Raw genomic sequence first — 13,630 nt, 5'->3', positions numbered from 1 at the left:
TTGTTTGATGGGTAGCAGATACATTTAAAGAAATTTCAAAAAATAAAAGAGTACAATGGCCACTGTGGCATTTTTCTCATTATCCAAATTAGCCTTAGATTCCATGGTCCTGTGGGGTTATGCCAACTGAGGAGTGGAGAAGTCACAGCTCATCACACAGCTTCAAATGTTTTCTTAAGTCTTACCATTTTTACTAATGGTGAAATTTTCTATTAGGATGAAAACCAGTTAACTTCAGTTACCCAGAAAATTTAACAAACGTACATGAGTTTGAAGACTCTTGAAATGTTTAGCCATTACATTTTACTCATCTTAATCTTATTACTTATTGGTATATGTGTGATGGTATAGGATGGATTTATGTTTTCATGAATTTAGTTACTTTGCTCAGATAACCTCAAAGGTCTTATGTAACTACAAGTTCAAAAATGATTTTGGGAAAACTAAACTAAAAAATGAGAAATCCAGATCATTCCCAGCAAAATTGTAGTAAGTGTTAAGCAACTCAGAGTGATTCTGAAGATACATTGCTCAGATGACATTTATTTGAAAAATCAATGACAAAAGTTATACCAATAATGTCTTTTAGGTTGCGATTTAACAATATTTAGGGTCTTTGTAATCTGTGAAATGTAAAGATAAAGCACATTTTTTAATTTTGATGAATATAATCTAAGTTTGAAGAGCTGTCTTTAAGGGAGCCTCTGAAGGTAAGAAAACAAAAGATCTAAAAAGCCCTTTGCCCTGTAAAATGCAGTATCATGTGGCAGAAGGGGCTCAAACTTTGGAAGCAGATAGACCTGGGTGGCTCTGCCCACTGCTTAGCTATGTGATGCTGAACGAGTTACTTTAAGTCTTCGAAAAATAATTTTCTCATCTGTAAAAGAGTTAAGATACTCTAACGAATATGTTGTGAGATGAGCTGGTTTGATGTGCAAAGCTCCTGTACTCTAGTAAGCACTGAAAATTAGTTTCCTTTCCTCTTTCCCTTCCCAAAACTAGAAGTTATCATTTCCTAAATTAGCAGTGCTTTTTTTTTTTTCTTTTGAGATGGAGTTTCGCTCATGTTGCTCAGGCTGGAGTGCAAAGGCACAATCTTGGTTCACTGAAACATCTGCCTCCTGGGTTCAAGTGATTTTCCTGCCTAACCCTCCCAACTAGCTAAGATTACAAGCACGCACCACCATGCCTTGCTAATTTTTGTAGTTTTAGTAGAGACAAAATTTTACTATGTTGACCAGGCTGGTCTTAGCTATGCACTAGCTTAGCTCCTGACCTCAGGTAGTCTACCCACCTCAGCCTCCCAGAGTGCTGGGAGTACAGGCATAAGCCACTGCACCTGGCCTAATTTGTAGTGCTTTCTACAGCTGGCTAGATCATTGTTCAAAGATTTTTCTCAAGCATTGAATGCATGGTAGAAATGACTTTTGTAATTGTTCTATTAGCTGGTTGTCTTCATGTTGGAATGCAAATCCATTGTTAAGTTAAACTTGAAGGAAGATATAGAATATGTTAATTACTTTAGAATTCCACTAAAAACATTATTGTCACTCTTGTAGTTTCTATTATGAGGGATAGAACTTTCAGCCATAATTTAGAATGTACAGTTAGTACATTTTTCTCTATCTAAAAATCCTTATAAATGACAGTAATAACTACTTCTATTCCAAAAGATTATGATTCTTATGTTAAGTAACTATTTCTGGAGGGTAAAACCTCTTAAAAATTTTGAGATATGAATTACTGGTGGGACTAGCTTATTACTCCTTTTGATCTCAAGATTTTATATTTTTTTGTAACTAACATTATGTGGAGGGGTATCTGGTTAAAATAACCTAGAGGGAAGTGTGAAAGCATCACTCCCTAAGTAATTCTTAGAATGATTCCATTATCTTGGTTGGATAAGCATAGTAGGAAAATACAATCAATGATTAAAGATACTTTATTCTAAAATGATGAGTTTGTAGCACTGAAGATGGGATGGCTTCTCCAGTGATGAAAGGCTGCAGTGAAGATTGGATCCAGCTGGAAATGATTCTCCAGGAGCAGAGGCAGGAAATACCACATTCGCACTCAAGAAAGCCCTGAAGTGAGTGAGGTTTGACATGTGTCTTATTTTATTTTAACATTTTAGTTTTCTCTCCTGTTATCCCAGCTTCCCACTCAGCCTCTTCAATTGCACACCAGTCTTTCATACTTCATTGAGTTTCATCCTAACAATGACACTACAAAATTATTTTCAGTGCTATTTGCATCTGCAATAAAAATTTTAAAACAAAAAGTCTTCAAGATTAAAGGAATAAATTTAAAACAGTGCAATTTCAGCTGTCTGCAAGAGGAGTCGAGGGAGGTAGAGTGTCGCAGGGGCTCACAGGGGATCTTTGGTCCACACTAGGCAGGCAGCTGACCATGCTGCTGCACACAGAGCCAGCCTGATGGAACAGGTTAGAGTGTGGCCTCTGGAAGGAAAGAAGCTGACACCAATGTTATGAGGGTAGATGCCAGTATCTACAGCCTAGGGGCAAAATAAACAGAACTTAAGAATGACTTCTGACCCATCATTCCATATTGTCAATCTACTTCAATGTCTTTTTTTTTTTTTTCAGGGCTGCATGTACAAAAATATATTTAGAGGCAGGTGGATCATGAGGTCAAGAGATTGAGACCATCCTGGTCAACATGGTGAAACCCCGTCTCTACTAAAAATACAAAAAATTAGCTGGGCATGGTGGTGCGTGCCTGTAATCCCAGCTACTCAGGAGGCTGAGGCAGGAGAATTGCCTGAACCCAGGAGGCCGAGGTTGCAGTGAGCCGAGACGGTGCCATTGCACTCCAGCTTGGGTAACAAGAGCAAAACTCTGTCTCAAAAAAAAAAAAAAAGTATATATATATATTTTTAAAACAAGCAGGTTTTCAAAGCACAATTATACATATAATTTCATCAACATTAAATTTGAATGGAGCATTTTTTTTCTGCTTGTGGTGTTCTTCTCTTTCACAATAATTCCTTATCAAGAAGTAACAACAGGAGAGATTGTACCCTTAAGAATACAACCATAAGCACTGAGCTATGAATCCCATGATTGGACACATTCAACTGGGCTCTCTTGTGCTAATAGCTTACAAGTTTATTTAATCTTTCCATTATTTTCTAATTTTTCACATGCTTACTATTACCTCTTCAACTATATCGAAGCTTTTAGAAGACAGATAAAAGTTTTACACTTTTTTGTATATCTCATAGTTCAAATGGCAGGCTTTTTTATTAGGACACAAACCAGTAAACTTCAGTTGTCCAGAAAGTTTAGCAAACATATGTGAGTTTGAATACTCTTTAAATATTTTGCAGTTACATATTATTATAATCTTATCATTTACTTGTGTATGTATGCATTTAATTACATTACAAATATATTGCTCAGTTTAATTATCTTAACAAATCATCAACAAGCTTATAGTAGCTATAGTTCTCACTAGGTATGATCAACAGCTTTTACAGTCTGTTGCTGTTATCATTTACCCAAGAAAATAAAAATGTCAATTCATATTGCTTAGTAAGTATAGAATGCTAGAAGGATATCACTACACCTTACATAAAGAGCTCAATAAAACCTCTTCTAGAGGTAAAATTACAAAGAAAAGGCCTAAATCCCCACAGGGCTCCGCTGGGTGCATAGCTAAGAAAGTTATTTCATTTAGCTGAATTCCAAATATATCACAAAAGAAAGACTGGTTCTTAATAAGGTCATAAAATAACCAAGTCAGATTTCGATCGTCTTGCATTCTTTCTCTCACCACGTACCCTGTTTCCCTGTACTTACCCACCTGGCTTAGTATTCCATCACTGTACTATTTAATGTTGAACTGTCCTTGATTACTGCAGCATTCTACACTTCATCCTACTCCATTTCCTTCTCCTGCTGTATCCTTGTCTGTAATTAAAATCTCCCCAAGCATTTTTATTTAATATGTAGCTTTAACATTAGGTAATTAATTTTCTTTAGTGGGCAGCATAGAGGATTTTATCTGACTTAGGGGACCCTAGAAGGTCTATGGATGGACTTCATGAGAGTCTGTGAATCTTTTGAAATTGTATAAAAAGTTTTTAGTGAAGATACATATGTAGATTTTTCTGGGGAGAACATTCAGTGCTGTCATCAGATTATCAAAGGGTCATTTGGCCCCAGAAATGTGAAGAACCACTGTCTGTTCTATTAGAACACTGTCAAATCTATTAGAACAGATTTGGGCCCTGCTTCCCAGGAAACACAGGAATGTTTTCTGAGATAATGATCCTTTGTTGTTACCTGTTTGTAACTCAAATAATCATCACTAATCTCCCATCAACAACTTCATGTGCCTGATACACATAACTATGTAATACCATTAGCGAAAAGATTGTTAACAATGTATTATTGTCCACAAATCACTTCTCATCCATCCAAGTGTAGAACTCAGCTAGATCACCACCCTAAGACCAGATCTGCTTACCTTACCATGAAATAGTGAAGATGGCAATTTTCTGGTGAAGTTAAGCAGTAGTAATAATCTATAGGGTTTTTATTAGTACAGAAGAGGCCGTGTTCACTTTTCAAAGCTATTTACTATAGTTTAAATTTTAATTTCATTGAAGTTTTAAAATTAAAACTTAATTTTAAGTTCTAGGATACATGTGCAGGATGTGCAGGTTTGTTACGCAGGTAAACGTGTGCCATGGTGGTTTGCTGCACCTATCAACCCATCATCTAGGTATTAAGCCCCACATGCATTAACTCTTCATCCTGATGCTCTCCCTCCCCTGTTCCCCCACAGGCCCCAGTGTGTGTTGTTCCCCTTTATGTGTCCATGTGTTCTCCATTGTTTAGCTCCCACTTCTAAGTGAGAACATGCAGTGTTTTGTTTCTTGTTCCTGTGTTAGTTTGCTGAGGATAATGGCTTCCAGCTCCATCCATGCCTCTGCAAATAACATGATCTTATTCCTTTTTATGACTGCATAGTATTCCATGGTGTATATGTACCAATTTTTTTTTATGCAGTCTATCATTGATGGACATTTGGGTTGATTCCACATCTTTGTTACTGTGAATAGTGCTGCAACAAAAAATTATTTTCTAACAATCATACAAAAATAAATTTTATTAAAATACTTATTTTATTGTAAATTGAAGATATGTGTGTGTATATATATATGTGTATATATATATGTGTGTGTGTGTGTATATATATATATATATGACCCTTGAACAACACAGGTTTTAACTACATGGATCCAGTTATACATGAATTTTCTTCTGCTTCTACCACCCCTGAGACAGTAAGACCAACCCCTTACTCAAAGTGAAGAAGACAAGAATGAAGGCCTTGATGATGATCCATTTCCACTTAATGAACAGAAATATATTTATTCTTCCTTATGATTTTCCTAATAACATTTTCTTTATTTACTTTATTGTAAGAATACAGCACATTTTACACATAACATATAAAATATGTATTAATCGATTGCTTATGTTATTGGTAAGGCTTCTGGTCAACAACAGCCTATTAGCAGGTAAGTTCTGGGGTACTTTGACTGTACAGGGAAGGTGCAGTGCCTCTAACCCCCGCACTGTCCAAGGGTTAACTGTATATATTTAATATACACATATATGTTCCCCTCATTTCAGGGAAGAGCTCTAATCTTTTAGGATACCATCTAGCTCGGTCTTTTATTGTCTCGTATAGAATGGCAACATAGTATTCCACCATCTTCTCTCTTAGCCCTGATATTACAGTACCAGTCATAAAAATTACTTCTTTCATCCAACTCAGCACTAATTGTAAAACAGGCAACCTTCCTCCAACCCCAAATCCCAAAGTATCTACCAGTTACTCAGCTTAATGTTTAATTATTACCTCATCGTTTTTTGGGTATTGAGTGAATCCGTAATATTGCAACTGTATTTTCAGTGGAGTCATTAAAAAATACCAAAAGATTTTAGTCTTTTCATATAGTTAGTTGTGTTGTTTAAAAGCCATTTTGATATCAAGCTAAAATTATAAATTAAATGAAAAATAAATCTACCAAATCACTAATTATAGTGCCATTGATAGAAAAATTAGCTGATTGAATTTCTCACTTTTCAGTCAGTTTTCTGATATATATACACATAGTCCAAATCAACAACTAACTTAGCTGTCTTTTTCATGTAGTAAATAAATAATATAGAATATATAAAATAAACTTTCTTCAGGAATCACAAACTGTGCCCCTAGGTCCCCACAATCTGTGATAGAACATTCTACACACAACAAATGCTTAAATTGGCAAGAAACCCAGATTACCGTGTTGGACTCAAAGTTGAGGTCACATAAAAATCTTTTTTAATCCTGCAAATACTAGAGTATTTTTAGCCTTCTTGTGTTTGATTTTGGCTTCAACATGACTTCCTCAGAAACCTTGCTCAATTTCTTCACAGCGTTTATCAATGTCTGTCCATTGTTAGTTTTTTGCGTATTGTTTACCTTCTCTATTACTTTAAAGCTCTATAAGGACAGAGATTATATGCATATATTTACTAAAATATATCCAGGATCTTAAACAGAACCTATGAATGGTAGACATTCAAAGACTAGTTTTTAGATTAATGACTGAGTACATAAAAATAGCACACACATGGGTGATTACGGTTTAGACTGCTCTTCTTAGCTGGGTGGATGTAGCTTTAGGAAATCTGCAATACCCGGAACAGCTCTGAAAGCTGAATGTTGGAGAGGACCACTCAGAAGCTAAAAGCAGAAGCTCCAAGTTCACATTGGTTTTCTCCAGTTTGTGATGTCAGATTGAGGATTTGTTTGGGGAATTCTAACACCTGCTTTCAGAGGAGACAATATAGTCAGCACCTGCCTAATTGTAAGCCCAAAAGACTTCCCACTACTTACTTGATACTTGTTTTCAACAGACATATCCCATCATCCATCAGGTTCACAGTTCATGTTGTGAGTGTGGCATGTTTATGTTTTAAGGATAAATAACCTTTTACATGTGCTACACATGCCACTTTAGGCTCTGCTCAGTAGCAAGAAACAGGCCAACTGAAATTAAAAGTAATTAGACAACAGATTCAGAAATTCTTTCACAGCCTGTCAGTGAAAAGATTGTAAGAGATTGCTTTGGAATAGGAGTACATGTCATTATAGAGTTCTACTTAAGGAAAAATAAGAGGTTGGCAATTTCGAGTGGGCAATAGGTCACTGTGTGTGAGAGACAAAATCAGGTCTTCTTCCTTGAGATTTCAGACAATCAACAGATTTAATCCCTTAAACAAAGGCAGACAACTATGGTTAGACCAGGTTGGTGAATTATTGACGATCTAGCTGCTTCAGTTGACAAGCAATCATTGAGAGTTTCCTTCAAAAGCTTACTTGTAGAAAGAGCTAATAAAACTCTTTAAAAAAAAACAGGTAAAAAACCCACTCTATTCTGATTAGAAAAGGCAGTGTAACAGATAACCAATTTAAAAAGACACCAAATTTACCTAGGGCTGCTGTATAGAATTCCACTTGATTAGATTCTTCAATCAACAGTAGTTTTGCTTAACGGAATTCATCGATTTGTCTTCAAATACTGTAGAAATAAATGTGTACAATCCTTTAAATTGGTAAAGCAGAAAATGCAAGTTGGAAACAAGAAATGAGGTTGAATTATAGATACACTTGTGCTATTATCAAATTTCTTGTGGTACAGTTGGAGGTAAACTGATTATGTAGTAATTCAGTGCTTTAGGAAAATACAGAGAGAACTATACTGGATCATTTATATCAGCAATTCTACTTTGAGAATTGCTTACTTTATCTAAATTAGCCTTAGATAATTACCTGGCAGTTGATCAAAATTACTTTTCATCTGCCTATAGATGCTTTCTTTTCTTGTTGAAGAGGCATATTAAACCATGCCTATGGTATATTCATTTATTCATCAAATACTTACTGAGTGTCTACTATGTCTTAGGCATTGTTCTTAGTGCTAGAGAAACAGAAGTGAACAAAATAGGGTGGGAAAAAACCCATAAAGTTCACATTCTAATAGAGAAGGCCGGCAATGGCAAAAATATATGTCTTATATCTTAGATATTAAGAAGATATTTTAAATATATATTTTATTGCATTTTAGGTTTTGGGGTACATGTGAAGAACATGCAAGATTGTTGCATAGGTACATACATGACAATTTTGAAAAAAAAAGGCAGTAAAGGGCATAGAAAGTTCTAGAGTAGGGCAGAAATTTTAGTCATGCAAGTTGGTCAGTAAAGGCCTTGTTAAGAAGAAGATAATATGTAAGCAAAGACTTAGAGAAGGCGAGGGAGGGAAGCATGTGCATGTGAGAAGTAAAAGTGATCCAGGCAGTGGTGAGGGCAATGGTCTGAAGAGAAAGCACAGCAGAATAGCACAGGGGCGGGTGCTTTGGAGTAAAGGGAGCAAGGGGAGCATAGTGTAAGAAATATTAAAGAACTGACAGCCATATCGTGAGGGCTTTTTCAGGACTTTGGTTTTTACTCTGACATTGGAAATCATTGGAAGGTTTTGACTAGTAGAGTGATTATTCTGATTTAGATTTTTAAAGGATCATTTTGTCTCTGTTGAGAATAGATTGCAGGCTACTTGGTAACTCTTGCAATAATTCAAAGATGATGCTGGCTCTGATAAGGCTGGTAGTAGTAAAGGAAGTGAGAAGTAGGCAAATTCTGGATATAGTTTTAAAAATGGAGCCAATAGGATTTGCTGACATAATGCACGTAGGATATAAGAAAAAAAGAGGAGTCAAGCATGACTACAAATTCTCATTCTGATCAACTGGAAGCCCCAAGTTGTAATTACTGTAGAAGAAAAAGAATGCAGGAGTAGCAGATTTAGAGTGAGAAATACCAGAATTTCAACGTCGATCTTTCAGTTTGAAATATCTGTAATTCATTTTTAAATGAATGTGTCAAGGCAAAAGAATATATGAGTGCAATGTTCAGAAGTGATATTCAGGTGAGAAATACAATATGAAAAGTCATCATCATGTATGTGATGTTAAGGCCATGGAACTAGAAGAGATCTTGTCATCAAATATTAGTGAAGATGTTAAAGAGTAAAGACTGACTCCTGAGACATTCCAGTGCCAGAGGATAGAAAAGGCAGAAGAATGAGCAGAAGCGACCAGTGAGGTAGGAGAAGACTCAGGAGATAAAGAACTGTTTTTAGGATTGATCTACATTGTCAAATGCTGCTTAGGTGAAATAAGATGAGGACTAAAAATTGAGCATTGGATTTAGCAATGTTCAGGACATTGATGACCTTGACAAGAACAGTTTTGGTGAAGTAGTGGGGGATAAAGTAAGTGTTTGTTAATCATTTAAATGGCCATCTCCAGACTGATGCTTGGGTCACTGTGGGTTTATCAGATTAATATTGTAACATTTGAAATATTCCAAAGGTGAACCTATTCAGCTATTCGGACATCTAACTGTAATTATTTGCCAATAACAAAGAATGAAGAATGTTATATTTCAGTCACTATGCTAAAAATCCAAAAGGTAGGTTCTATTAACAAGTGCATTTTGAATAAGAGGAATCCTAGGCTGAAAGGGATTTTGTAGTTTGCTGAGAATGGCATGCCCTAAATGCTGCAGCTGGGATTCAGATCCACATTTATCTGAATCCAGAGACTTGGTTTTTGTATTTTATACCCCATAGCTTTCTCTTAATGTCCAAGAGACACTGAGGTCATGAATGTCACATTGACTTCTGTGCTAGATGACTTCATATGGCCACCTAGAGAATAGAGTTAATGGAGCTTATGGGTGAATTTACCATACATCCTAGGAGTATATTAAAAAAAAACACCAAACTTATGGTGAGATTCTTTCTTGTCTATCCCATTTAGCCAATGTGACTCTCATGGTTATTTACACCCATTCAGGAAAATTAGTGGAAATTAAGTAATACAATTTTGTTTTCAGAAATGGAGAATGGAATGATTTACAGTTGTATCTTATCTCTTAAATAATGCACAATACTAAAATGTTCACAGAACTTTTCTTAATGACTATTATAGTTTTGACAGCTTAAGGGTCTTCAAAAGTTTGGACGTATTGAGCTTTATAAGCATTTAGAAGTATTTAAAAAAATTTTAGTCATCATTTTATGATTAAATATCTTTAGTGCATTAGAATAGAGAGGTAAAGATTCTACAAAGAAAAAGAAAGAAGGAGGAAAGCAAGGAAATAGGAAGAAAGAAGAGCAGAAGAAAGGAAGAAAAAACGGAAAGATTAGAGATTTTGAATTTTCTACCTTTTATAATTTCTCCAATATTCATAAAAGAATGTACCATTGAATATTTTAATTACCTGAGAGCAGGAATTTGTATTTGTTTTTTTTTTTTCCTTCCTCCCAACATTGTCACCTGAGTGGCTAAATCAGAGACTGTCATATAAAAGGCTCATCATAAATATTTGTGGAGTGAATCAATGAACATAAATAATTCTGAAATTTATTAAATTTAAATTCTAATAACATAATGTGTAGTAATAATGTTTATATTGTTACCACATATAAATAAGTAAAAGATACTAATAAGTATCATTTATATATATTTTTTCTTTTCTTTTTTCATTAAAATATTTAACTTTATTAACAGAATATTTATATTTAAGACCTTATTTAACCATAGTGAGTATTCCAAGTTTAAAAAGCATTAAGCAATAACCACACACAAGATGAAAAGTGTAAACTATACAGTACTTTATGTACAATTTTTACAAAGTAACACTTTTTTAAATAATATAACTGGACACAAAAATATACACTTTAGAGAAATTCACATCAGTAATTGTATAAAGCTCTCCTCTAGGGTCCTGAAAATTTAGGACAAACATTAGCTCTGTAAATAAAGTGTTACTGTGACAGTCCTGAAAGGCCACTATATATATTTATCTACACATAGATATCACATTTACTTTTTCAAGACTACCAGCTTTACTATATAATTTTTAGTTTATGTATTCAAGTGTTGAGATGCTTATGATTATGCAAACATTAAAAGAATAGTGGTATAAGAAGTAGCTGGGGAACAAATTTGAGCCAGCATTTAGATTTACAGGCTCTAAACACCCCAATTTAAATTCTAAATGGCTGATCCTTTCTCACTTCCAAAACAGTAGTGAATAATGTTTAAAGGTACTGCAGACAAGCTTGAAACATGATTCAGATTTAGTACAGTTATCTTGAGTTTTTTTTTTTTTTAATGCAAACAATTCATTTACTATTTCTTTGTTTTACTGCATCTGCATTAAGGCTTTGAATTATTTGACCCAAGATTTTACAATATTAAAATCTGACTCAAAATTTTACCATGTTAAAACAAATAGGTCCACAACCATACTACCTACTCTGTTTCACTGAATCAGCATAGAGTTAAAGCTCAACACCTTAAGGAAATGGTAGCAGAGACATTTGCTAATATCTAAGAAGTTACATATATAGCTTTCAATTAAAGGATGTATAATAAAACAAACAGCTTAGTGGCGAGAAATTGGTGCTAATAATAAACCAAAGGTTTCTTTTCAAAAGAAATTGTAACATCTTTGGAAAACTGTCCGGTTCTTTAAGTTCCCACTTCCTTTAGTTCCCATGGAGTTCATGCAGATACATTTCTTAAGACAATCTTAAACTACACTGGTGGATGGAAATGGAATGTACATCCAGAACTAGAGGTGAAAACTAGGACCTGGGTGCTGATAGAAAAATCTTCCTGATTTCGGTCGTCACACATTTGTGTCCTGGAGTAAAGGTTCTTTGGCCTCTCCTGGCGCTTGTGTACTATGAGGATGGCTGTGACTGCCACAGTGCTTTCTCCAACTGCTGGACCTTAAGCTTAAATTGGTATGTTCCGGAATAAACAAGGCAACAAGCAGAGCCAGCAGTACTGAACAGTCTCCAAATAGGATGAGAGGGCCAGGGATGATGGAATTCTGTTCAAAGTGGTGCTGAGGGCTTGTGTTTGTTCCCAAGTCTGTTCCTGTTATTGGCAGTTCTTTAAGTTCCACATGGAATATGTAGAAAATGAATCCATAGAGGGCCGGTCCCAGACCATTGCATAATCCTCGAATTCCTGTTATCATTCCTTGAACGACACCTTGTTGATCAGCATCAGCAGTTGGTGAAACGAGTGCACTGACAGCTGGAAAGGTGATGCTAGACATGGCTGCTACTGCCCCAACAGCCCACATCATCCAAGGTTCTGAACCAAAGCCATACCATGCCAATTGTAATATTTGAAATCCTAGACCCAGTAAAATGGTGTTCTTATTTCCAATTGACCTCATAAGTAAACTCAAAATTATGGTCTGTGCAATAATGGAAAGAATGCCAAGGACTGCTATAAATGCTGCAACACTTTCTAGAGAAAATTTCATTATCTGTCTGAGGTATAAAAAAAAGCTGGAATATTGGCCTGCCTCGGGTAGGTAGGAGAGAAACATCGTAATGCAGATCAGCAGCACTATGGAATCTTGGCCCACTTTTTTTAAGGAGGCAAAAGGGTCAGCTTGTTCCCAGGAAATGGGGGCTCCCCAGGATGCTGGCCGCATTTTCTCAGGCAACGACTCTGGCACAGCAACAAGGATAAAACAAATATCCAGCAAAGCTATTGCTGTAGCTAAGACCACCACCAAGCTGTCCCCATACACTCGTCCAAGGTAAGCTCCAATTGCAGGACTAGTGACTAAACTTGCAGCAAATGTTGCTGAAACCAGTCCATAAGCCATACTTCTTTCATGCTCCTGGGTTATATCTGCTACGTATGCAAATACCACAGAGAAAGTCACTGCAAACCCCCCAGAAACAGAGATAACAGCAAAGTACCATCATGGGCTGATCTTCATTAAAGGAATTGGGGCACATGTGAAAAATACTGTTAGCAGCAAGAAGGATTTTCGGCCCCAAACATCAGAAAGAGCACCAATAAGCGGGGCACTGAGGAATGACAACAAACCCTTTACTCCTTGAATTAAGCCATTCATCAGAAATGTATGTTTAGGGAAGGTTTCATGTAATACCATCAAAGTGGGTGCTGTCAACAGTCCCCAAGCAAAAAACTCCAAAAAGATGACGATAACTGCATGATAAACACTAGGAGAACCTATTCCTTGAGGCGTGCCTCCGTCCTTAATGATGATCTTCTTGGCCAGCATGATACTGCGGTTCGCGGCCCGTTTCTTCTTCTTCCCCTGGGTCATTTTACCATCCTCGATTCCTGGCGCTGCTGCAGCCACTCCCAGGGCGGCCGGCTCCAGCGGCGAGTGCCGTCTGGCCACTACTAACTACCGGACCGGGCCGAGCCGCTCCGGGCGCCCGCCGCCATCGTGAGGGCCCGGCCCTTTTTCTTTTCTTAATTTCCATTTAGAGATACACTAAGGATTCTGGAGCAGATTCAGAAGTCAAATTAGTTGGCTATGTAGACTGTAATTTGAAGTATATATAATTTCAAGAAAACTATTTACTACTTCTCAATATTTTTATACTACTATATTTATCCTAGAATATTAAGATAAAATAAGATAAAAGATAAAATGCAAATTGTTTTTCTTTTCTCCTACTAAGTATGTAA

At 36.1% G+C, this 13,630-nt stretch overlaps 1 protein-coding gene across 1 annotated transcript; it reads right to left on the bottom strand.

Moving 5' to 3' along the window:
• Positions 1–11,496: 11,496 nt before the first annotated feature.
• On the bottom strand, positions 11,497–13,304 carry LOC105733886 (hippocampus abundant transcript 1 protein-like). The gene has a single exon (XM_064360402.1). The coding sequence runs from the start codon at positions 12,786–12,788 to the stop codon at positions 11,787–11,789; it is 1,002 nt and encodes a 333-aa protein (XP_064216472.1). The 5' UTR covers positions 12,789–13,304; the 3' UTR covers positions 11,497–11,786.
• Positions 13,305–13,630: the final 326 nt, after the last annotated feature.

The sequence above is a fragment of the Aotus nancymaae genome, unplaced genomic scaffold, assembly GCF_030222135.1.
Source record: "Aotus nancymaae isolate 86718 unplaced genomic scaffold, 86718_ANA_hifiasm-v0.15.2.pri h1tg000040l, whole genome shotgun sequence".
NCBI classification, from domain to species: domain Eukaryota; kingdom Metazoa; phylum Chordata; class Mammalia; order Primates; family Aotidae; genus Aotus; species Aotus nancymaae.
The sequence above is the reverse complement of the archived record's forward strand: the minus strand, read 5'-3'. Positions and strand labels throughout refer to the sequence as shown.